The 26,645-nt window shown below is 42.0% G+C and overlaps 1 protein-coding gene across 3 annotated transcripts in view; it reads right to left on the bottom strand.

The window, feature by feature from the left end:
- The window catches only part of WWC3 (WWC family member 3), a 132,382-nt gene that overhangs the window by 70,309 nt on the left and 35,428 nt on the right, over positions 1 to 26,645 (bottom strand). For all 3 annotated transcript variants that reach the window (XM_053580064.1, XM_053580062.1, XM_053580063.1), the window contains exons 3-5: positions 14,006 to 14,115; positions 10,865 to 11,068; positions 146 to 222 (exon numbers count right to left, since the gene is read on the bottom strand). In XM_053580064.1, the coding sequence (XP_053436039.1) occupies positions 146 to 222; positions 10,865 to 11,068; positions 14,006 to 14,115 (391 nt within the window). The remainder of the gene's footprint in view (positions 1 to 145; positions 223 to 10,864; positions 11,069 to 14,005; positions 14,116 to 26,645) is intronic.

Raw genomic sequence — 26,645 nt, 5'->3', positions numbered from 1 at the left:
CAAAATGCAATAATCCAAGAAATCAAAAACCTTACTAAAATGTGACTGTCAGACACACTCATTACCATGAAATGAACCATGATCAGTGATGTTATACAAAAATAAATATGATGCTTCCAGTTGTGAAAACAATGGTTTTACTCACCCTATCCCGACGACTTGCTATTTCTGCTTTAATTTGGTGTGGGTCGTACTTTGTATTTGTTGAATATCCAGAGAATGCTAAACAGAAAGAAGATATTTTATTTTATAAGGGATCTTTTAAAATAAACACATGTGTATAAGGAACTTCTTTTGCAATATATTAAATAATTAATTCTAAGTCCCAGATTAACAAGTGGGCACTGGCTCCTCGAGAGTTAACACTTCACATTCCCAAGTTTTGATGTTTGACTTTCTACATGATCCCATATAATAAAATACATGCTATAAGTAAATCAAAACTCTGTTTAGTTCTACTATAAAACTACTAGGGTAAACATCATTATACGGTGGGAGAAAGAGGGATGGTTATGGTATAGAAAACTGTCTTTAATATGTGAATAGTATATGCAATATCAACTCATTTTTACTTCCTTTTAAAATATCGACACAAGGGCAGCGCCTGTGGCTCAGTCGGTAGGGCACCGGCCCGTATACCGAGGGTGGCGGGTTCAAACCCAGCCCCGGCCAAACTGCAACCAAAAAATAGCCGGGCGTTGTGGCGGGCACCTGTAGTCCCAGCTACTCGGCAGGCTGAGGCAAGAGAATTGCTTAAGCCCAGAAGTTGGAGGTTGCTGTGAGCTGTGTGAGGCCACGGCACTCTACCGAGGTCCATAAAGTGAAATTCTGTCTCTACCAAAAAAAAAAAAAAAAAAAAAATCAACACAAAAGTCGCTGGAAAAATAGAATCAGAAAGTTAACTGTGGTTATTCTCAGTAGTTGCATTACAAATAATTTTATTTTTATTTTCTTCACATCTATATTCTCCAGATACATAATTTTTGACATAAGAAAACAAATATTAATGGGCAGCGCCCGTAGCTCAGTGGGTAGGGCACCGGCCACATACACCTAAAGTGGCGGGTTCGAGCCTGGCCTGGGTCTGCTAAACAATGACAACTGCCACAAAAAAATAGCCAGGCATTGTGGCAGGCACCTATAGTCCCAGTTACTTGGGAGGCTAAGTTGGGAGGATCACTTAAGCCCAGTCGTTTGAGGTTGCAGTGAGCTATGATGACACCACTGTATTCTTAGCCTGTGTGACATAGCAAGATCCTATCTCAAAAAAAAAAAAAGGGAAAAGGAAAAAAAAAACACAAAATTACAACACTGGGATGAGAGAAAAGGCCACTCAAGTACCTAAGACTGTGAATACATTTTATCTTCAAATGCTAAGGACAGCTGTGAACACTGGCATTGCTTTTAAAAATATAATTCAATTTATAAATAAAATTGTCAGTTCCTTCTATCTTCCAATAAGTCTAATAGAAGCATTTACAGAGTCCAAGGAATAGTTCAGGACATCAGATCCCATTTTTAACAGCACGTACTCCACAGCATTTAGAAATAGAAATATCTTCCTTTAATAAGACATGTCTCCAATCTCGAGGTTTATGATAAAGACCACACTTTCTGCTCTGAAGCATTCTTCTCCTTGAAGAATTGAGTGGGCAGAGCTGTTAAATAGTTTAAAGACTGCTTACCATATAATACTTCTTCAGATGATATAATAAAAAGGTTACAGCTTAGCTGAGCCACAGTAATGTAAATTATTATACCTTGCTATTACAGGGTACCTTTCACATTTATTTCATCTATTCTCATAAAATCTTTGTGAAGGTCAGATGACACTTATATTTCTTTGCCTGCTTTATAGATTAAAAGACAGTATGTAGTGACCTGATTGACATTATGCCATCATTTACAGAGGGATTCATGTCTAAAATCTGGGCTCCTGTGGGACAGCTACCCAAGATCCTTTTAATCAGACTAGCTTTCCCCACATAAGAAGAAAGAGTCTTCCAGCTTCTCAAGGCCCATCACCCATTAAGTAAACTTGGCTTGTATTTTTAAGCACTCAATGCTACAAACCCCAGTACTTATTGTGGATTTCAATTTCATGGGTTACTGAGAAGGGGTAACGTGTCTGTGTGTCTGTCCCTGTCTATCTTGTGTATAGCTTTCCTCTGAGCTGTGAGAATCTAACATCACCCCAGGGAGATGACATGCTTTAAGAGGCCTGCAATCCTACTCCAAAGACAAGCTCTGAGGCAGATTGCTCCTCAGGATAAGGTATCTGCCTCCAGGGATTAGCACTGCTGGGAATTTCTCAAGGGAGTCTAAGAGGACTCTGGGAGAAAGGCCAGTAGCCTGGACAGATTCTAGGGTGACAGGAGAGGGATACATATAAACAACTACAGCCAGGGGGGCACTACGAACTATGAACAAAGGTCCCCCCTAAAAAAATCAAATAAGGCCACTTGAGGGTGATCTACAAAAGTAAACACAAGATACCACCAAATCCTAAGCAAGAATTCTCTCTCGGAGACTTTACCTCTTTCATGTTTATATGGATGGAGCTGGAACATATTCTTCTTAGTAAAGTATCCCAAGAATGGAAGAAAAAGTATCCAATGTACTCAGCCCTACTATGAAACTAATTTATGGCTTTCACATGAAAGCTATAACCCAGTTATAACCTAAGAATATAGGGAAAGGGGAGAGGGAGGGGAGGGAGGGGGGAGGATGGGCGGAGGGAGGGTGATTGGTGGGATTACACCTGCAGTGCATCTTACAAGGATACATGTGAAACTTAGTAAATGTAGAATATAAATGTCTTAACACAATAACTAAGAAAATGCCAGGAAGGTTATGTTAACCAGTGTGATGAAAATGTGTCAAACGGTCTATAAAACCAGTGTATGGTGCTCCATGATCGCATTAATGTACACAGCTATGATTTAATAATAAAAAAAAGAATTCTCTCTCCAGGACAGACTAGGGATTTATTTCTCAGAAAACATGTTATCTGGGTGGTGCCTGTGGCTCAAAGGAGTAGGGCACTGGCCCCATATGCAGGAGGTGGTGGGTTCAAACCCAGCCCTGGCCAAAAACTGCAAAAAAAAAAAAAAGAAAGAAAAGAAAACATGTTATCTTCTGCTACAACTTTCAACACTGAGGCTTGCCAAGTAATACTTGTTTAAAATGTTACCTTTTTAAAAATAATAAAAAATAAAATAAGGGCGGCGCCTGTGGCTCAGTGAGTAGGGTGCCGGCCCCATATGCCGAGGGTGGCGGGTTCAAACCCAGCCCCGGCCAAACTGCAACGAAAAAATAGCCGGGCGTTGTGGCGGGCGCCTGTAGTCCCAGCTGCTCGGGAGGCTGAGGCAAGAGAATCGCGTAAGCCCAAGAGTTAGAGGTTGCTGTGAGCCGTGTGACGCCACGGCACTCTACCAAGGGCGGTACAGTGAGACTCTGTCTCTACAAAAAAAAATAAATAAATAAAATAAAATAAAATGCTACATTTGTTTACACATTTTTCTCCTGTTTGTTCCAATATGCTTATGTGAAGGAAAACAAAAGACTGAATGGATGGCCTAAAGCCCTTCTCCTAACCAAGTGAGCAGAGGAGAAACCCTTCAACTGAGTACCAATGGAGGACAGTCTTTGTGAGATAGGCTTGAAGACTCAGAAAGAATGCTGGCAATACTGCTGGCTGATAAGGTCAACAACCACCTAACCCAAGAACTCAGGGTGGGTTGCCACTTTTTCACTAGATAAGGCTGACTCTTTCCCAGTCAGCTAAAGAGACTTTTGGTGTAGACTTTGGGTAGCTCCTAAGAGCCAGGATAACAAAGTCATTTTTCTGCTGCTACAAGGGCCGTTCTTGGTTAATCAAGACCAGTGGATCTTAATCCTGAGAATCACTTGGAGAGCTGTTTTTCGTTTTTGTTTGTTTGGTTTTTTTTTTTTTTTTGTAGAGACAGAGTCTCACTTTACTGCCCTTGGTAGAGTGCCGTGGCGTCACACGGCTCACAGCAACTCCCAGCTCTTGGGCTTACGCGATTCTCTTGCCTCAGCCTCCGGAGCAGCTGGGACTACAGGCGCCTGCCACAACGCCCGGCTATTTGTTTTTTTTTTTTTTTTTAAAGGGCCATGTCCAGCCCCATCCAAGGCCCATTATATCAAAATCTCTTGGGGTAGGGCCCAAGCAGTAGTAGTTTTTAAAAGGAGAGTCTAATTTGCAGCTAGAGTTGAAAACTTTTGTTGTTAGACTGGAGGTTGGCAAACTTTTTCTGTAACAGACCAGATAGCAAATATTTTTGGCTCCACAGACCATACAGTCTGTCTCAAATACTCAATTCTGCCATTGCAACTGCCATAGACAAAAGGTAAGTGAATGGACATGGCTGTGTTCCAATAAAACATCATTTACAAATACCCACAATAGATGAGAGTCAGCCTGTGGGCCTAACATAGTTTGTAGACCTGTGGTGTAGGCTATAATTCTACCCCATGTCAAGTATTTCTTCAAAAATATCCTGCAAATGGTCATATGGTTTGTCTGAATGCATCTGGAGACTAGAGTTTCTCAGGAAGAATGAAGAAGGAACTCCAGAAAAAAAATTAATGTATTCAGTGTTAAAAGGAAGGCAAAAAGAAGGACAAGTTGCAATGAAGAAAGCAGGAAAAAATTCTACAAAATGGAGCTATAGAAAAAGTAGAGAAAATAAGTCCATTGTCCAACAGTTTCACCCCAGCAATCTACAAAGCATAAAAGAGGCCTGGACACAGGAAAGCCAAGAAGGGAGCTAACTCAGAAGTTCATAGAAATTAAGCATAGTTGGGTTCTTAGGCTCATGGAGACACATATGTTCAAATCCAGCAAAGCATCTGAATTTGGTTTAGTCAGGGACAAAAAAGGTCAAGGCCTAGATATTCTTAGATACCAGATGGTCTAACATTAACAGAAAATCTTTCCTCTCTAATGAATGGAGTTTTATTTGGGTGATTTCCATAGCACAGGGGGAAATGTGTGAAGGGTGTAGGCAAGATCCACTTCCTCTCCTCCTGCCGTCACCCACACCCTTCACCAAGATTAAAAATGGCTGTTCTAGTTAGTTCCTCCATTCACCATTATTGCCTCATCTTTCCCTATAATCAGCCATTAGGGATAAATTATATCTCCAACATTTAGTATATACCAAAAAAATACCTAGGGAAAAGTAAAGGAATAGCAACCCTCTGTGGGCCACAGGAAAGTCAAGAAGTAGGAAGTGCTCTGACTTCCATCAGCCCCATTATTGATATATAAATTGCCACACAACTTGTCAATTTGTAATGGGGTCTCTTTTTATTAATTTTATTTTTTTTAAGTTGGTTTTTGTTTGGTTTGGTTTGGTTTTGTTTAGAAACAGAGTCTCACTATATTGCCCTCGGTAGAGTGCTGTGGCAACTTGGCTTGGGCTTAAAAGATTCTCTTGCCTCAGTCTTCTAAGTAGCTGGAACTACAGCCGCCCACCACAATGCCTGGCTATTTTTTTTGTTGCAGTTGTCGTTGTTTAGCAGGCCCAGGCCGGGTTTGAACTCACCAGCCCTGGTGTATGTGGCCAGTGCCCTAACCACTGAACTGGGTGCCGAGCATGTCTCTTGATTTTTAGGTAACTGGAAAATTCAGGGGGCAGGGAGGGCAAGGGATTCCAAAGACATGATCAGCTCTTCTGAGCTGCCTCTTTTCATGTCTATGAAATAGTACAGAGCAGCTGGCAGTGCCTGTAGCTCAGTTGGCAGAGCACTGGCCACATACATCTAGGGTAGCAGGTTCAAACTCAGCCCAGGCCTGCTAAGCAACAATGACAACTGCAACCAAAAAATAGCTAGGCATTGTGGTGGTCGCCTGTAGTCCCAGCTACTTGGGAGGCTGAGGCAAGAGAATCACTTAAGCCTAAGAGGTTGCTGTGAACTGTGACGCCACAGCACTCTACCCAGGGTGAGAGCTTGAGATTCTCCTTGAAAAAAAAAATAGTACAGAGCCCTAAAGGCCACCAATACAAACAGATCTGGGTTCACATCCAAATTCTATCATTTACTGAGTATGTAATCTCAAAAACTATCATTTAGCTTCTCCAATATTCAATTTCTCATGCAAATAATGAAGAGAACAGCACATGCTTGACAATGTTGTGATCTCAACAATGCATATAAAACACCAGCTCACTGAGTACTCGTACCTTTCAGTTCAAGTCATTGCTAATAAAGGAAATAGTGGGAATTAAGTCCAGGTGTTGTTCTGTCCCAGTACCAGAAAAAGGAGATACCTCCTTGCTTTAGATGACTAGCGCTAAGATACATCTGGGTGGGACAAGACCCATGTAGCTGAATGGAGCCCAGGTATACTACAAATACTGCCACCAGCAGCTCCCTGAGCGGGCCCAGCCCCTCTGGTGTGGCTGTACAAGCCATCTGTTAGATCACAGTGACTCAAGCCAACATGATCACTGTATTAAACTTTATCCTGTAGGCAGAAAGAATTCATGAGAGTCAATCCTAGCAGGGTTTTCCTCATTGTAATTGGTAATTCAGGATAAATGGTAGATTGAAAGAGCCCCAAGGACAGCAGCAAGTTGATAAACCACTTGGATTGACTCCTAGATTCCATTCATAGTTGACTTTTTGCCTGCTGAGCTGATAGGCCCTGGGAAGATCCACTGGCATGTTCAGTTCTTTTACGAAAACAGGCCCAATTCTACCCTTGAAGGCAACTCACAGAACAGAAGAAGAGACTGTATTTACACAGTGACTTCTAGCAGGGCAGGAAATGGAATCTGGTGAGCACGTTAGAATCTTACGTCAACACCAAAGTCACCAGCTTTCCTCTACTGAAGAAAGAGACACCACTTCAAAGAGAGCATCTTGAGTATTTCTTTTTAATGAGCATTAATAAAATTCTATGGCACACAAGAAGGAATAGAATTGAGTAGAATTCCCTACTTTCCCAAATGTCAAAGGAGTGAAAAGCCCATGGAAATACAAAACCCGATCCTATGGGATGTCCCAGCTCCAAGGGATTTCAAATACTGAATACCCTTAACTCACAGGCTTGGCACTGCATCGGAGTTCCTCCTTTGCTCAACCTCAGGATGGGTGTAGAATTGGACAGGATGTCCTAAGGTCCCCCATGTCTGCATCCTCAAGGGCATATAATCCAGAGTTCCCATGGTTACAGCAATTAAAGTCCTGCTTGCATTGATAGTAGCCAATACATACTTTCTCTAGACTTGATTTTTCTTTTCAATCACTGGCAAGAAACTTCCTGCCAAGTTTTTCTGATATGTACTTCTTCCTTTTCATTCTTTGAAAGCCTGATCTGAAAGCCTCTTTGGAATCCTACCCAAACCCAAGCCATGCAACAAACAAAGCACCTACAGGCTACTAAGAAGAAATACACTATTCAGTTGAATCATAATTGTCAAAATTCAGACCATTTTTAGCTACAAAATCAACAATTTTACACGGGTCACTGGCTTCTATCAAGTAGCTATCTGAAAGGTTTAGAACTGCTAACTATATGATCTTAGAACCAATGCTTCAGCTAGGGGGTGACCTGGAGGCATCAAGCCCAGGGGCTTCTAATACGATGAGATCATAAAGAAAAACCAGGTTCTGAGCCATAAAAGTCATCTCAATAGACTTCAAAAGATTGAAACTTTACATACTATGTAAAATTAGTCTCTAACAGCAATGGACTAAATTAGAAATTAATAACAACATGATTTTTTTTAAGTTCTTAATAACTTACTTCTAATGAATCCCTAGATCAAAAAATAAACCACAAAGGAAATGAAAAAAATACTTTAAACTGAATGAAAATGAAAATTTAGCAAACTAAAATTTGTGGGATGTGGCAGCTTTAGTGGTTGCATAAGAATTAAGAAAAGGGGCGGTGCCTGTGGCTCAGCGGGTAGGGCGCAGGCCCCATATGCCGAGGGTGGCGGGTTCAAACCCAGCCCCGGCCAAACTGCAACAAAAAAATAGCCAGGTGTTGTGGCGGGCGCCTGTAGTCCCAGCTACTCGGGAGGCTGAGGCAAGAGAATTGCCTAAGCCCAAGGATTTGGAGGTTGCTGTGAGCTGTGTGAAGCCACGGCACTCTACCGAGGGCGATAAGGTGAGACTCTGTCTCTACAAAAAAAAAGAATTAAGAAAAGGCTCAGTGCCTGTGGCTTAAGCGGCTAAGGCTCCAGCCGCATACACCTGAGCTGGCAGGTTCGAATCCAGCCCGGACCTGCCAAACAACAGTAACGGCTGCAACCAAAAAATAGCCGGGCGTTGTGGCGGGCACCTGTAGTCCCAGCTACTTGGGAGGCGGAGGCAGGAGAATCGCCTGAGCTCAGGAGCTGGAGGTTGCTGTGAGCTGTGATGCCACAGCATTCTACCCAGGGTGACAGCTTGAGGCTCTGTCTCAAAAAAAAAAAAAAAAAAAAAGAATTACGAAAAGTTAGGGTGGTGCCTGTGGCTCAGAGGAGTAGGGCACCGGTCCATATACCAGAGGTGGCAGGTTCAAACCCGGCCTCAGCCAAAAACTGCAAAAAAAAAGTCTAAAATCTGTGATCTAAGTTTATACTTTAGGAAGCTAGAAAAGAAAGAACAAATTAAAGCCAAATTAAGTAGAAGGAAGGAATTAATAAAGAAGAGAAACCGATATAATAGAAAAAAAGACATGAAATTGAAGGTGAAAGGCCAAAAATTCATTGTAAAGATAAATAAAATCTACAGAAGTTTAGCTATACTGATTAAGAAAAAAGAAAAGACAAAAATTATTAATATCAGGAATTAAAAAGAGGATACCACCTCAGAGCCTACAGACATTAAAAGGATAATAAGAGAATTCTATGAACAACTTTAGACATGACAACTTAAATCATGGGTTGGCAAACTCCCTGTGGGCTAAATCTACCTTGTTACCTGTTTTTATGCTTTTATTGGAACACAGCCACACATATTTTTCTACATATTCTCTGACTGCTTTTGCACTATAACCACAAAAATGATTAGCTGGGACTGAGATCATATGGCCTACAAAGCATAAAATATTTACTAGCTGATCCTTTATAGAAACGTTTACCAACTTTTAGATTAGATGAATTAGGCAAGTTCTTTGAAACATAAATACCAAAACTGATTCAAGAAGAAATAAAACATCTGAATAGCTCTGTATCTGTTAACAGTACTGAATTTTCAGTTGAAAACATTCCCACAAAAAACTACAAGCCCAGGTGGATTTTCTGGTGAATTTTATCAAATAGTTAAGAATGCATTAATATTAACTAATCCTACAAAACTCTTTCAAAAAGAGGAGAGAACCACTTCCCAATTCATTCCACTAGGCCAGTATTACACCCTAATACCAAAACCAAAGACGTTACAAGAAAAGATAACTGTGGAGATAAGAAACTAGCCTCTAAAAATCACTACTGAGCTGACCTATCACATTCTGATGGAAAGTTAAAAAAAAAAAAATGAACTAGTAGTATGTACCCACATCTGATGAATAAGAGATAAGATAACGGGTGGCGCCTGTGGCTCAGTGAGTAGGGCACTGGCCCCAGATATGGAAGGTGGTAAGTTCAAACCCAGCCCCAGACAAACTGCAACAAAAAAATAGTCAGGCATTGTGGCAGGTGCCTAAAGTCCCAGCTACTCGGCAAGAGAATCGCCTAAGCCCAAGAGCTGGAGGTTGCTGTGAGCTATGACACGACAGCACTCTACTGAGGGTGACAAAGTGAGACTCTGTCTCAAAAAAAAAAAGAGATAAGATGACAATACACCACCAAAACCTGAGCCCCCGTTTCCCTTAAGGCACATAGTAATAGGAATATCTTAAATTCCTATTGCAAAGGGAAAATCCCACCACTGTCCACAGCTTCTACGGCTTCTTTGCCTTCAACAGTAGGTGCAATAAGATGTGTGGCCCCTTGGTCATAACACCATTCTGACTTGCAATACAGAATAAAGGTTTGGCTATGTATTTGATGTCTACCCTGGCAATATGGCAATAATGTGACAAGAAAGTTGCCCCCACACCTCAAAGAGACTTAGGTTTTTATGAAGTACAACATAGTACTGTCGCAGCTCTGTTGGGAAGGGATTGGTTTAAGTAGTGGCTGATAACAAAATGCTTTAACTTCTGAGACCAGATCTGGTTCCTTTACTGCCTGAGTGTTTGATGAGTACTAATGAAATGAAAGCCCTCTCTGGCAGCCTCCAAAACTAAGGAAGGATCCCTTTGGAGAAGCGCAGTGAACCGTCATCTTACTTGAAGGACAGAAAGAGAGTCCCCTGACTCTTTGGGTTATACTATATTCGTCCTTCGCGTTACTGCCCAATAACACCTAAAGCCCAGGAAAGGTCTCTACAAAGAGACAGATGCTTGACAAGGCTGAAGGTTCCTGAGCCTCTCCACCCAAGATTCATGAAACTACCATGTAGATTTCCCAAGATATTGCCCCAGACAAGCAGTAGTAGCTGCACAGATCTCTAACAGAAGCCTTCAAAACTGACAAACTTGAGACAGAAGGTTGCTTCCTGTCACTACGTGAAATTTTGTTTGCTTATTTTTTTTTTAACCTTCCCTACCTAAATGTAAGCTCCATATCCTAGCGCGTAGGCTCAAAGTAGGCACTTGATAAAGCTTTGCTACAGGAGTGGCTACTAGAGGCCATCTGATTCTGGTATGGAATACTGATTACCTAACAGTATGCAATTAGAACCTTTATGAAGCTGTCTTACCCAAGAGAAGTTCAGCATTTGTAGACAGCCTACCAGAGAGCCAGAGAGATGGCTTTAAAAGGCACAAGTGTTAACCAAAGGAGACAAGGCAACTCACAGCTGGCGTAGGACCGGCTGTCGTCCTCACACATTTTGTGCAGCTGCTGGTATTCCTCTTGAGCCAGCTCGAACCGCTGCTGCTTAATCTGGTAGATTTCTTTCTTGGCATTGAGAGCTTCTTGGGCTACAATTAAATATTCCTTCAACATGCGTTCCTGCTCTCGCCGCCACTGCTCTCGGGGGTCCTCAATCTGGGTAAGCTCTGAAATCAAAAGAGCAAGCACATAGTGGCTTAAAAGTCAAATCTTCAGCCCGCCACATTGGCTCACACCTGTAATCCCAGCACTTAGGAGGCTGAGATGGATGCGTTGCCCCATCTCACAGGTTCGAGACCAGCCTGAGCCAAAGCAAAACCCGGTCTCTAAAAATAGCCGGGCACTGTGGCAGGCACCTATAGTCCCAGCTACTTGTGAGGCTGAGACAAGAGAATCACTTAAACCCAGGAGTTTGAGGCTGCTGTGAGCTGTGACGCCACAGGACTCTATGAGGGCAACAAAGTGAGACTCTGTCTTAAAAACAAGTAAAATCTTCAGGTTGACCAATAGTCGTGTATATCAACCAATATGAAAATTAGTTAATTACCAGGATGCACATTAGGGAAGATTCCCAATCATGAACCTTTCCAAAGTATATAACGTCTTCAATTTACATATCTACAGTTGAGAAGAAAACTATAGAGATGAAATAGTCCAATGGTGGAGGGAAGATAACACATGACTATTTTTTTACCAATAAAGGCCAAACTCTGTGTTGGGGGAGATGAACCCAAATGAGCTTGGAACCAGCACACTAATAGCTACTTTAGCCATCTTCTCACTGACTCTCTGCATGTGGGGGCACTATGAACCGACTGTACCCTGGCCTGGCCTGCCCCCTCACCTGTCACCTCCACTGCCAGGCCACCTACCCTCCAGGCCGTGCAGTGCAGTTTTTCTCATTCCTCACTGACGCCCTCTCCTCCCACCCCCTGCTCCTGCTTTCTCTTCTCCAGCTCTCTTGCTTACCTCCAGCTCCAGCCTTCCTCCTATGCCCCAACCTGTCATTCCCCACTACCTCCTGAACACATCTCCAACTGGACAGATGCTGACTAATTCCAAGTCATGTGATGTGGCAGAACTCGTTCTTCACACCATCCTTTCACTGCCAAGAGCAGAACAAGACCAAAAATGACACAACACACACCTGCTCCTCCCTCAGCCTTCCCACTCACAGGAAGCAATTCTATCCATGGAGTCAACCTGGGAATCCAACCTGGGACTCACCCTCAAAAACTCTTGCTCTTCTCCCTCCCAGAATATTCCATGGGGCATCAAGAAGGGTTCCTGCCCCCTAGGCATAATGATGACTGGCAACACGTTCTTCTCTCCGTGTCCCCTTAGTTCCATCAGACCCTTGTGACCTTCCTCCACAATCATCCTGCTTCCAGTTTCATCCCACCAAAACCATCCCCAGGGATTCACCAAGTTACCTCCCCAATTCTGCTACAATTCTCTCACACAGGAAGCTCTTTTAAAGCACAAAGTCCTACCTCCTTGGCCTGATACAGGAATCCTGAAACCCACTTGCCAACTTCATCTCTATTTTCTGTCCTTTTCCTTACAAACATCCTCTACATGGACTTAACTTTTGCAAAGTCCATAAAAATGCCTGCCTGGCTCCCCTGTGCCCCGGTCAGGCTGATTCTGTCCTCTTCTGCCCCAGGAAAGCTGCCTTCCTACCAGACTTCCTGCAAGGGCACCTCTTTTCTAAAAGCTTCTCTGGCCTCTAGGCACGTCTATCCCTCCCCTGCTGTGGCTATGACTGCCCTTCTTCCTGCTTACAATCAACCCTTGAGTATTTTTCTATCTTTTCTGTTTCCCACCTAAACCCTGAGCACCTAGATGGCAAGGGCCCAGCCTCAGTTGTCTTCATATTCTCAAGTCCTTCCGCTTCGTCTACACAACGGAATGTTATTTGACCACCAAAAGGAATGAAGGTGTAATACATCCTAGAACATGGAAGAACCTCAAAAACACATCAACTGAAAGAAGCCAGACATAAAAGTTGACATATTGCCTGATTCCATTTATATGAACTACCCATGAATAGGCAGCAAGTGCTGGAGACAGAACACAGACTGACAATCACCAGAGGCTGGGGCAGGAGGAATGACGAGTGGTTAACAGGAACAAGGTTTCCCTTTGGGTGATGAAAATGTTCCAAAACTAGATAACAGTGATGATTGTATAATACCATGAATGTACCAGATGCTACTGAACTACTCCCTTTATTTTTTATTTACTTATTTATTTATTTTTTGAGACAGAGCCTCAAGCTGTCACCCTGGGTAGAGTGCTGTGGCATCATAGTTCACAGCAACCTCCAACTCCTGGGCTCAAGCCATTCTCCTGCCTCCACCTCCCAAGTAGCTGGGACTACAGGCGCCCACCACAACACCTGGCTATTTTTTGGTTGCAGCCGTCATTGTTCTTTGGCAGACCCAGGCTGGATTCGAACCCGCCAGCTCAGGTGTATGTGGCTGGCACCTTAGCCGCTTGAGCCACAGGCACCGAGCCATATATATATATTTCTTTTTTAATTGTAATTTTATTTTAGGACAGTATTTTCTGAAGTGCTCACTCTAAAATGGTTCATTTATGTTCCATGGATTCTACCTCGAAATGGTTAGAAAGGAAAGAAAACTTAAAGCTACGCCCACACAGGAAGGTGTGCTTGCTAGGATGTTTCAAAAAGGTTTGTATATTAGTTAAATATATAAGAAAAAAATGAAGGTAAGGTACCCCTTATCGTTTCAAGAATGTGTAAGTTCCATTTGCAATAAACAACTTTTCATTACGAGAGGTATTTCTATTTCCCGACTGCCAGGGAAGTTTATTCATTATATTAGATATTTAAAAAACATTCATCAAAAATATTACATGCAGTCTTCAGCAAGACACAAGCAAAACACTGCTCCATAACTGCTTCACTTTTTAAAGAACTCAGCTAATGAAAACTCCAATTACACTCACAAAACACCATTTAATGCTGCATTGGCCAGCACTGACTGTTTCACTCTACATTGAAGCTATTAGCATCTTTGAGATTCAACATGAAAACTCATTCTCATAAAATGCCACAAATTTGGCACTCTACTTACTATTTATGTGGTCCATGTAATAAATTCCAATTTGTTTATCATACACAGTTTCCCATCCTAAAGGAAGCTCGTCCCCAACACAATCGGCAAAGGTCAACGGCTTTGTTATCCTGCAAAATAAAATTATGAAAAAAATGTGAAAGTAAAGTCAATATAAGTTAACTAACTCTAGAATTAGGTTTTAATACAAAACTATAATTATCTAATTGACTGCTTTTGCTCCAATTATTTGGTTGGAAAATTAATTCACTGGCTTTGCCTAAACAATAATCGATAACTATATTAGTACACTCATATTTAAAAAGCATTACTATCTCTAAATGCAAATTTAAATACCAGGGAAAATAGATACGGTTACTAACAAAACAGGTAAAACAACCATCTTCTGCCAAACAGTATGTTTAATGAGGTGATGGCAATGGAATGCAGTTCTTCCAGAACAATAGGAGAGCACCTGTGCTCCATTCTCATTCCCTGAGAAATGTCCCCCCCCCAACTTGCAGTTTCCACACGTTACACACGAACACCAGCTTAAATCCATACAAAATGCATTTGTAGTATTTTCATCTACCAGTGGTCAGACGTTAATGAATTAAACATTAACCATTGACCAAATACAAAGACCCATGCAAGGAAATAATACAATGAGATCCCCACTAACTACTTCCTATATTCCTTACATGGTAGGAATCAGAAATTTCCAATTTTGTTTTTCAGGAGAACAACAACAAAAGCACGTGTCTCTCCTTGAAGGAAATCTGATTAAGAAAACCTGGGCTGGACAAGCAGCGAAGGTAAAGGGATTTCACATTCTGTAACTAGTTTTCCCCTCCTCCACCCTATGATCCCACTGATGACAAGACAGTGTCTGGAAAGCAGCCGGTGTAGAAAATGAAACACAACTATAATTGAGTCTGGACAGCCATCTCTTGGACTGCCCCTATAAATGCACACTGACTGGTATCATGGGAATCTGATAACCTAAATTTCACTAACTCAATCCTCCCACTTCTTCTGTTCAAGTCCTTGGCCCCAAGAAAGTGAGACACAACCACAGCCAGGCCCCATGAGACCAGCCTGAATTCTGAACATGTGATTTTCCCAAACTGGTTGGACAACAAGGCTATCTCTGCCAGTAGCAGTTAGAAACCGGTAAACACTACCAGAATGACACTGATCTGACTCTCCATTTCATCTTCATTTTAAACACATGGTTTTAAGAAGTTAGAGTCAATATAAAAACAGACATACATAGAAGGTAATATATGCCACAGATATCCTGCCAAACACAATGCGCTAAAAAATGATCACATCAGGAGATGAATCTAGTACACACTCTCATGTCACAACGCACCATTCCTTTACCAGTTGGGAATGGTACGCTCATGGCATAGCTCCAAGTCAAGCAGGTAAAGGCAGGGTTTTTTGCATGATTCAAGGCCTGCATGGGACCAAACCACAGCAAAAACAATCCACTTTAACACAAATTGAGTCCTAAGCATATATTGTTACTATTCTAGAATAAGATTCACAAATAAGCCTAGAGAAAAATGCCCAAACAGAGGCACATTCTAAGCACATTTACATACATGATCTCATTTTGATCAACAAATGTAGGTAGGAAATCCATCCTTACAGCACTGCTGAGCCCAATCCAGTTATTTTACAACTCAGAACTGTTATAAAATTTTTAAAAGTTCATATTTTTCTGTTTTCACTCTAAAAAGCAACCAGGTTATTTTAATAACACTTCTATACTACTTACTCCAAAAATAAACTGAATGATACTTCTACTATTTTCATGAATTTTATTTTGGCTTTATGTAGAATCCATGTCTCATGACTCTGTTTCCTTTCTGAACAAAGCATGGAGTTCGTGTGATCATGCACAAAATGAGTGCCTCAAAGCAAGGCAAAGAGGAATCACACTTCTCGGAGGCCAGTTAACTCCAAGAGCAAGTTCTCTATAAACATAAAGAAGTCATCAATTTCTTACAGTTGGTCTCAGAAGTACAAAGGGCTCACCTTGTCCTCCTAGACCAGCGGTTCTCAACCTGTGGGTCGTGACCCACAGGAACTGTATTAAAGGCTCGCAACATTAGGAAGGTTGAGAACCACTGTCCTAGACCACTGGCTCTGGGGAGAAACCAGCAGCCACACTGCAAGAACATTCGAACATCCCTGTGGAGAGGCCCATATGGACAGGAACCAAGGAGTCCTGCCAATACCAACTTGCCAGCCATGTAAGGGAACCACCATAGACATGGATTCGCCAACCCTCATCAAGCCTTCAGATGATTGCAGCCCTGGCCAGCAGCTTGACCACAACCTTATGAGACCCAAGCAAGAACTGCCTACCTTAACTACTCCCAAATTTCTGTAACACACAAATCATGTAAAATAATGCTTACGGTCATTTGAAGCCACTAAATTTTTGAGTAAATTATCATGTATCAACTGAAAACTAATACCTAAGCCCTGACATCCATTCATAGTTCATCAGACAGTTTAGCAGACATTTGTGGGATGATCCTCTAGTAGGGGGCAATGAAATGCACAAAACATGTTTTCCTATTCAAGAACATTAAAATGAATATACACACTACTCTTTTGATTCATCCATCCACCTATGAGTAAGGTACATCCTCAAGACGTCCGTCCAGATAGTTGCAGCTTCATTGTACAAATTCTGGTACAATTTTCAATAACAGCATTGAGAATGTCTAGATTTATTTGCCTAATTATCATTCTGAAATATTTGTGAACCAGAGACTTTGTGGTTCTCTCTTGGATAGCACATACTATTCGTTGGAATATTCTAGATATATTATATCAATAGCAAATGATGTTTTTCTCCCAGGAAAGGTGTTGGTGGGTAACATGACTTCAGCAATGAGTAAATCACTTCAAAGGAGTTATTCAGTTTCAGACTCTCTTTGACCACATCTCTACAGTGAGGAGAGCTGAGCAAATCTTAGCTCCCCTTTTATTGCCAGAAGGGCAATATTGGGAGTTGGTACACTGGAGTTCTTCCAGTGTTAATTTATCAGCAAGGAACGTTTTTTGGCTGCTATTAGCTAAAAAGCATGGTTCCTGTATGTTGGGATAAGGCCAGAGCCACTGGGGAAGGATCTCAGACTCGACTGGTGGACAGTGAGCACCACAGCAAGGTGGTAGGCTGCATCCTGCCACCAATCATCCCCCACTTGGCCGTCTGTGCAAAAAGTGGACTGGTGTTAAAAGTCCTCCCCACGCCAAGACCATATAAAGTTTCTGGCTCTTTTTATTTTGACTCCCTAGCACCACCCACCACTACAATCTTTTCTTCCAAGCAGATGGGTCTGTTCGTCTGCCTCCCAAAACATCACACCCATTCCAAACTGAACAATCTTGTTCTCGGTCTTTCCTGGACCTGTGGACAGGCTTCTACTCCCCTCTCATACCCCAATCCCATCTGCCCTGCAAAGATCAGCACAACCCTATACAAATTATCACTGCCAAACCTCTACCAACTGCACTACCCAGGAGCCATGTTTGTCCTTACAATCACTGAGTCTACTGGGCACAAAACACCACTCTCGGCCATGTTTATCGCATGCGTATGCATTCTCCACATAAACAAAGGTTAGCTGCTTAGTCTCCTCACTCAACCAGAATCCAGCAGGGATTTTACTTGTATTATTTTGTTTGCATTATTTTATCAAATGCATTTTGTTTGTATTATTTTATCAATATAAAAGAATGGAAAAAAATAAAAATGCTAATGCTAATTCTAATGTAGGGATTGTATGACCTGAATACAAAGTTAGGTGAAAAGCAGATACTGCTCAGTGTGCAGAAAGGCTAAAACCTCAGATAACCCCAGGTCTAAGTTGAATACAAAAAGAAAACACATCTAGTGGAATTGAACAAAAAGTTAGAAATATGTCAAAAACTACCTGTAGAAGATAAGGCGGGATTGAGTTTTTTTTTTTTTTTTTTTTTGGCCGGGGCTGGGTTTGAACCCACCACCTCTGGCATATGGGACCGGCGCCCTACTCCTTGAGCCACAGGCGCCGCCCAAGTTTTTAAATATTTTTCAGTTCTCCAGTAAAGGAGTCCATTCTTTCCCTCTTCCCTCAATGCATTTAAGTCTTTCGGCTTCCCCACATTCATTCACGTATTATACAAAAGCAGAGCAATAGTAACATTGCAGCTTATTCTCCTTACAAGAAAGCAAAAGAGAAAGGTGAAAAGAAACACATTACTACAAATAGCAGCACAGAGAAAACAGCAGCTTATCAACAAGGGGAAGGAGACAGAAAGAAACTATAAACTACATAACAGGGGAGCTCAAACCACCAAACTGTCATCAAATGAGGCCATTTAAATAAAAAAAGACCCTGAAATCTCAGCATCTCCCCAATACTCCTGTTGTAGCACAATCCAATGGTTCATCCTCTCAAAGACCACCATGAATTTTGTTTATACCTAATTTTAATTCCCCAAGCTACTTAATCCTGTGGGGTAAATTGTCACTAGGGGGAATATTTCCTATTTTTGTAAATATAGTTACTTCTCATTACATTTGCTTTTACTAGTTCAAAAGCTGAACACACAATTACAAATAAAAGTAGATCTAAAAAGAAAAAGCACTCTGTTCTAAGATCCCTGTTTCTCTGACCATGCCTGGTACCCCCCAGCCCCCACTTCTAGTTAGTTCCAACTTTGATGAGATTCCCATATTGACAGTCCAAAAGTACAGCGTTCTGGAATAACCAGGGCCAGCAGATCAGCTGGTTAGAGAAATTTCTCATTTCTGCTTGTAGAATCTTTTTTTTTTTTTTTAATTTCAGTTTGCTTGTTCATTCTTCTTTGTTTGAAGTACTCCTTTTTTGTTGATTTTCTTCTTCCTCTGGCGGTGCTGGCTGTTTTTGATGTTGTTAGTAGAGACGGGGTCTTACTCTGGCTCACTGCTGCTCATACTGGTCTTGAACGTCTGAGCTCAGACAATCCACCCACCTCGGCCTCCCACAGCGCTGGGACTACAGGCGTGAGCCACCACGCCTGGCCTGTAGAATCTTTTTTAATACATGGAAATAAAAATAGATAATCTGAGCAAATAAATCAGCAATTCAATTTTGTCTTCTTACAAAAGCATCATTAATGCTTTTAATAAATTGAAGATCATTTTTCTCAAAAATAGTAAAAAGCTAACACCCCGCCCAGTCAAAAATCCACATATAACTTTTAACTACCCTAAAACTTAAACTAATAGCCTATTGCTGCTAGAAGCTTTACCAATAACATAAACAGTCAATTAATACATATTTTGTATGTTATACATATTATATCCTGTGTTCTTATAAAAATAATCTTGAGAGGCTCATCACCTGTGTCTCAAGAGGCTAAGGCGCCAGCCACATACACCTAAGCTGGCGGGTTCGAATTCAGCCTGGGCCGCCAAACAACAATGATGGCTGCAACCAAAAAATAGCCGGGCGTTGTGGCGGGTGCCTGTAGTCCCAGCTACTTAGGAAGTGGAAGCAGGAGAATCTCTTGAGCCCAGGAGTTGGAGGTTGCTGTGAGCTGTGATGCCACAGCACTCTACCCAGGGCAACAGCTTGAGGCTCTGTCTCAAAAAATATATAATAATAATAATAATCTAGAGAAAAAAATGTATTAAGAAAGTCACAGGAAGAGTAAATGTATTTACTATTCATTAAGCAGATCGCCATGAAGGTCGTCATCCTCATCTGAGCAGGCTGAGAAGCGGAGGAGGGTTTGGTCGTACTGTCTCAGGGATGGCACAGGTGGAAGAATAAGAGGACCTATGCAGTCCAAACCCGTGATTTTCTTTTTTTTTGGTTGGAGACAGAGTCTCATTATGTCACCTTCAGTAGAGTGCTGTAGCATCACAGCTCACAGCAACCTCAAACTCTTGGGCTGAAGTGATTCTCTTCCCTCAGCCTCCCAAGTAGCTGGGACTACAGGCCCCCACCACAACATCTGGCTATTTTTTTGTGGTAGTTGTTATTGTTGTTGGCAGCCCTGGTATATGTGGCCAGTGCCCTAGCCGCTGAGCTACAGGAGCTGAACCCAAACACCCCAAACCCATGATTTTCAAGGGTCAACTGTACTGATACATGCTGTGACATAGATGAACCTTAAAGTCACTGTGCTGAGTGAAAGAAGCCAGACACAGAGGCCACATGTCATGAGGTTTCATCTACAGAAAATGTCCAGAATAGGCAAATCCATAGAAACAGAGATCAGCAGTTGCCAAGGGCTGACAGAAAGAGGGAATGGGGAGTGACTGCTAATGGGCAAAGGATTTCCTTTTGGAGGGATGAAAATGTTCTGGAATTAGACAGTAGTGACAGAATTAGATAGTAGTGGTATAGTAAAAATTAATGAATTGTAGACTTAAAAATAGTATTATAGCATATATGAATTATATCTCAATTTTTTAATTTTTTTTTTTTTTTGAGACTAGAGTCTCATTTTGTTGCCCTTGGTAGAATGCCATGGCATCATAGCTCATAGCAACCTCAAACTTTTGGGCTCAAGCACTTCTTTTGCCTCAGCCTCCCCAGTAGCTGGGACGACAAGTGCCTGCCATAACGCCCAGCTATTTTTAGAGATGAGTTCTCACTCTGGCTCAGGCTGGTCTCGAACCTGTGAGCTCAGGCAATCCACCCACTAGGCCTCCCAGAGTGCTAGGACTACAGTCACTGTGCCAGCCTAATATCTCATTTTTTTTAATGATAATGAATCTCCTCCTTTCCCACCATCTCCCTCTTTCCCGGGTGGGGGGGTGGCATGGGGGAGATGACAAAAGGAATATCTGTGTCTATAAAACTCATAAATTGTATTTACATTTTAGAAAAAATTACTAGAACTAAATTTCAAGGTCAAAGGACATGAGGCTTTTTCCCTCATGTCTTGAATTCAATGTTAAACATTCAGACAGTGAAATAAATTTAAAAAGCAGGGACTAAACTACTCATGATCCAGAAGCCTTGGATTTGCATTTTAGCTTATTTTGCATCCCTCTTTTTCCTACATTTTCCCCGATAACATACTAGATACAATTTCAAACACTGATTGTTTTTTCAGTTGGGTATTTCCTCATGTGCTTTCTGTCATCACTTTCTATGATACTTGAATCTTCCAGCACGTGCAGTAGACCACAATTTATTTAGCAGGCACCTGAGGTCATCAATTTAGGCATGTCCCAATTTTCTGCTCTTTATGTTAAGTGACGGATACGAGCTTACAGTAAATGTTTGCTAGAGATCACCAAAGCGCTTTACCACCCCCTTACACTCGCACCCAGGTAGTTAAGAGACAGTCTTTTTTCTTACCCTCTTGGGGGATATCTTTAATTCACAGGCTCAGAATGAATCACATGCTTGACCTTCAGGAACAAGCTGGCAGGGAGTTCAGTGTAAGTTATTAGCATTTTTGGAAGGTGGGTGACTGGGAGAGTGAGTACTGGGCTGAGCAGCACAGCACCCCAGGCTGCAACTACTGTTCACTCACTCCACCCCCCAGTTGCATCAACCACCACCCAGAGAGCTGCCCATGGAGATTCTCCCCTCAACAAATCACATTTCTTGGCCTCAGCAAGGCTGCATTTTTCTTACAAGAGTGGGGCCAGAGAGCAGAGAAAATGATGGATGGCACAGATGCAGGCTTCTTCTTGTTCCCTTTCACCTTATCACATCCTGCTGGGATCCTTAAGAGGTGGCACTGGGTCATCTCAGCACCAGTTCAAAGACAGCTGTTTCGGCTCAGCGCCTGTCGCTCCAAGCAGCTAAGGTACCAGCTACATACACCAGAGCTGGTTTCAAATCTAGCCTGGGCCTGCCAAACAACAATGACAACTACAACCAAAAAATAGCCGGGCCTTGTGGCGGCACCTGTAGTCCCAGCTACTTGGGAGGCTGAGGAGAGAATCGCTTAAGCCCATGAATTGGAGGTTGCTGTGAGTTGTGATGCCACGGCACTCTACCCAGGGTGACAGCTTGAGGCTCTGTCTCAAAAAAAAAAAAAAAAAGACAGCTGTTTACTGCTATGAAACCTCAGGTGAGTCACTCCATCTGGGCCTCAGTTTCCTAATCATTAAAATGGAGATAATCAGGGCTCCCAGCATCACACTGGCTGGCTGTGGCCTCTTCAGGGCAGCATGGAAACCTGCTGCTCCCTTTCACTCCCCTCCTGCTACCTCTCACTTCTGCACTAGACTGGCCTCAGACTGTGCTAGTTTCCTATGACTGTTGCATCAATTACCATAAATTTAGTGGCTTCTCTTACAGTTCTGAAGATCCTAAGTCTAAAATGGGTCCTGCCTTCTGAAGGCTCAGGTCAAAAGCTGCTTCCTTACCTTTTCCAGCTTTGGGGCTACTTGCGGTCCTCACTTGTGGTTTCTTCCTTCATTTTCAAAGCCAGCCATGACCCATTGAGTCTTTTCTCAGGGTGCCATCTCTCTGCTCTCTCCTGCCTCCCTCTTCTACTTGTAAGGACCCTCGTGATGACAATGAACCCACCCAGATTATCCAGGATCATCTCCCCATTCCAAGATCCTTATCTGAATCACATCTGTAACATCCATTTTGCCACACAAGGCAATATATTCACAGGTTCTAGGGCTTAGGACATGGACATCTGGGGAACCACTATTCCAATGACCACAAGAGAGCAACCAGGAAGACTGCTGGGCCACAGAGGGTGGGCAGAGCAGTTAGTGGCAGTCCTGTGCCTTGAAGCCCACACCCTCTTTCCCTGACACCAACTATACCTAATTATAGGAAAGTAGAGATGGATAGGAGAACAAGGAGAAACCCTGACTCCTCACACGTTTTCTTCACCTAAAAGCCAGAGTAATCCTTTGGTGCTTGTAATGCACTTTCCAGTCCTTGAGAACAAGATAATCTTTATATTTCCAATTCATGCTTGTTTTTAACATGCTATTCAGAGAGGATACTATTAATGTCGGTTTCAGTTCCAAACCAATCCTCAGGAAATTATAATGACTTCCTTCACCTTTCCTAAGCTACCGGGCTCACAGTGAATTTCAAAGCCTGCCGGAACTTGGATACCAGCCTGCTTGTGGTTACTTATGTGGTGAATTCAACTCTGTTTGCTGTGCTCGTAGCTTCTCCAAGCTTTCAGTAGCCGAAGATTCACACTCCAGAGCCAGCGTTCTTACTTAGCAGTTTGCAGGCCCCTAAACTCCCTGAAATGGTACAGCAATGCTGATGAGCACAGTCCATGCCATTCAGCAGATTCTTGGGTATGCTGACCACTCCCCAAAATGAAGCTGAAAAGCTCTTTTAGAAGATTCCTCATCTCTCTGTCAAAGCTTAAATTAGTAGTGAATATCCCACAAACCTACCACACTAATCCTGAAAAGCCTTTTGGAACAATCACTTAAAATTTGTGTTTTTGCCCCAGATATGTATTTAGAATATGCACAGGAATTGAACTGGCTCTTGTCATCAAGTTCCAATTCTAGAATTTAAAGTAAAGAGTAATCAATCACACCTTCGGCTAGGCACCCGGAGCACAGTGGTTATGGCGCCAGCCACATACACCAAGGTTGGCGGGTTTGAACCCAGCCCGGGCCAGCTAAAACAATGACAACTGAAACAAAAATAGCTGGGCATTGTGGTGAGTACCTGTAGTCACAGCAACTTGAGAGGCTGAGGAAAGAGAATCGATTAAGCCCAAGAATTTGAGGTTGCTGTGAGCTGTGATGCCATAGCACTCTACCAAGGGTGACATGGTGAGACTCTGTCTCAAAAAAAAGAAATTTTTTTTTCTTTTGAAGAGGCATTTTGAAAAAAGATACCATAGCTTTTTTGAAACACTTAAGATTTTTTTGCCACATACCATATACAGACCTGGTTTTTACCTTGGAAAAAAACACGCAAGTCATTTTGATCTGATATGATATCACACAGAAATGCTGCATTCCTATTGAAATCTTTCAATAATTCACATTGCTGATTCTGTTCTTCATAAAATATAACTATCTGTTTTCACAGAGATAAAATTTTGCACTTTAGAATGATATGGCAAATCCACACTGAATACCTCAGAATATCTCATTGTTCAACTTTAGCATCTTACAATGCTGTATTTGCACAAACGTAGTTAACAATACTTAAAACTTGGGCGGCGCCTGTGGCTCAGTCGGTAACGCGCCAGCCCCATATACTGAGGGTGGCGGGTTCAAACCCGGTCCCGGCCAAACTGCAACCAAAAATAGCCGGGCGTTGTGGCGGGCACCTGTAGTCCCAACTACTCGGGAGGCTGAGGCAAGAGAATCGCTTAAGCCCAGGAGTTGGAGGTTGCTGTGAGCTGTGTGAGGCCACGGCACTCTACCGAGGGCCATAAAGTGAGACTCTGTCTCTACAAAAAAAAAAAAGAAAAAAAAAAAATACTTAAAACTTGTTGCAAAAATAGCTTGAGCACAAAGATTTTGCTGATGCAAGATACAGTGAAAAGAAATGAGAGCATCTGGATCTGATCTATGAATACCTTTTATTATCTATGCAATAAACCCTTCGTGTTTCCCTGTCATGTTTTCCTGGAAAATGCACCATCTGTACATAGTCTCACTAAATTTACCAAATTCAGTCCAACTTCAAATTTATCTTGAAGTTGTTGAAGGTATCTACTCCCTGTGTTCTGTTCACAAGAGTGCCCAAAGCCAGTAACTCTTCCTAGCAAAAAAAAAAAATCTTCTGTTATGACCTGAAGTATAAAACTTGCACCGAGTCAGCAGTATCAGTTGATTCATCCAAAAGCAACTAAATATGTACTTTCCTTTTGAAGTACTGCATGAAGTTGTTCTGTTAAGTTAAAGGCTAATTCATGCTGCCGATCATCACGCTTCTTGAAAGAAGTAGTTGTTTGAACTTTGAAACAAACGTTATTGGGGGGTAAGCATCCTACAACTTCAACAGTGCGTTCTTTCATGATTTCTAAATGGCTTCCCTTTACCCCCTCCCTCAGTATATAAGCTAATTTATAAGTTGCTTTAGTGACATTATTTCCAGGTCTTATTGTTGCTTGAAAGAACTGTCTTTGCTTTCGCTTTTCATCTTTTAATTTCTGCAAAATGGCCTTTTATGCCCCTCCAATTTAAAATATCTGTGGTTCCTATGACTGTTAGAATGCTGATGGGCATTTAATTTCCTTAATGTTGCAGTATCACAAAGCAAGCAAATCATCTTATCTTTAACAGAAACAAGATAATATTGCAATTCTCAATCCTCATTAAAATCTTCCTTCTTCCGGGAGGCACCTGTGGCTCAGTGAGTAGGGCGCCAGCCCCATATACCGAGGGTGGCGGGTTCAAACCCGGCCCTGGCCAAACTGCAACAAAAAATAGCCGGGCGTTGTGGCGGGCGCCTATAGTCTCAGCTACTTGGGAGGCTGAGGCAAGAGAATTGCCTAAGCCCAAGAGATGGAGGTTGCTGTGAGCTGTGGATGCCATAGCACTCTACCAAGGGTGATGGAGTGAGACTCTGTCTCTAAAAAAAAAAATCTTCCTTCTTCCTTTAGCGTTCACTTGGTCTTCTTTGACATGATGTCTGCTTAATTCTGATTAAGCAGAGAGAATTAAAAAACAACATCGAGCTTTGTAACTATTCACAAATTCCACTTCAAATAAACACAGTGCACCATTGTCAAAAGCTGATAACACACTGGAGTACTCAACCCCCATAAGCTCTCGCCAACCAGCCTTGTGTGGTAGTAGCACCAGTCAGGCAGGGAAGTCAGAACTAAATCCTAAGCATAGCAGCCATGAATTTATCCCTTGAGACTTACTAATGTTGTAATTGTGCTAATCAATCTGGGAAGATTATTTCATTGAAACTTAATTTATTCTTTGGTATTTTAAATATGTTTACTTTAAAAATAAAATAAAAGATGAATAAAATGTATTAATAAAAATAAAAGGATTTGTTCTGTGAAATCTGAATTCCATCAGAAGGCCACATGCGGCCTTATGACCATAAGGTTCTCCACCCCTAGCCTACATTATAAGAAATGCAGGACTCAATAGAACAGTGTATGACATGGTCATTCCTCACTCAGACAGCTCTTTTTTTTTTTAAATAGGTCTATCCTTGGAAGAAAAGTGACTCATCAGACTACTAGAGCTTGAGAAATATCCCTCAAGACCTCCTCTATCCTTTCATTCTGTTCTTTACTCTCCCTGCCAACTTCTGATCTATAATATGGTTACCTGAATGTAAGTCTGTCTTCGAAAGAAGACAAAGAGACAAAATCTTAGCAAGATGTTCTACCCTCCAACAAAGAACAGTCTAACTGTCCAAAGACAAATCAGTCTAGAACAGTGGTTCTCAACCTTCCTAATTGCAAGGTTGTTGTTACAAATGAAACCAAGGGGTCGCGACCCACAGGTTGAGAACCACTGGTCTAGGAGGTATTCAGGAAGACCAGGAAACCTCCCCATGTTCTGCTCCCCCAACAAGCCTACGCCTACAGGTTCTCAGTCATGTCAGGCACTGGTGTGACGGAAGTCAGAACACCTGACACAAACCAGAAACCAGTCACTGAATAAATGTAAGGTTCCTCAGTATGTATTTTGTTGAATCACAGACAGAGACAGCAATAATTA

Source organism: Nycticebus coucang, chromosome X (genome assembly GCF_027406575.1).
Source record: "Nycticebus coucang isolate mNycCou1 chromosome X, mNycCou1.pri, whole genome shotgun sequence".
NCBI classification, from domain to species: domain Eukaryota; kingdom Metazoa; phylum Chordata; class Mammalia; order Primates; family Lorisidae; genus Nycticebus; species Nycticebus coucang.
The sequence above is the reverse complement of the archived record's forward strand: the minus strand, read 5'-3'. Positions and strand labels throughout refer to the sequence as shown.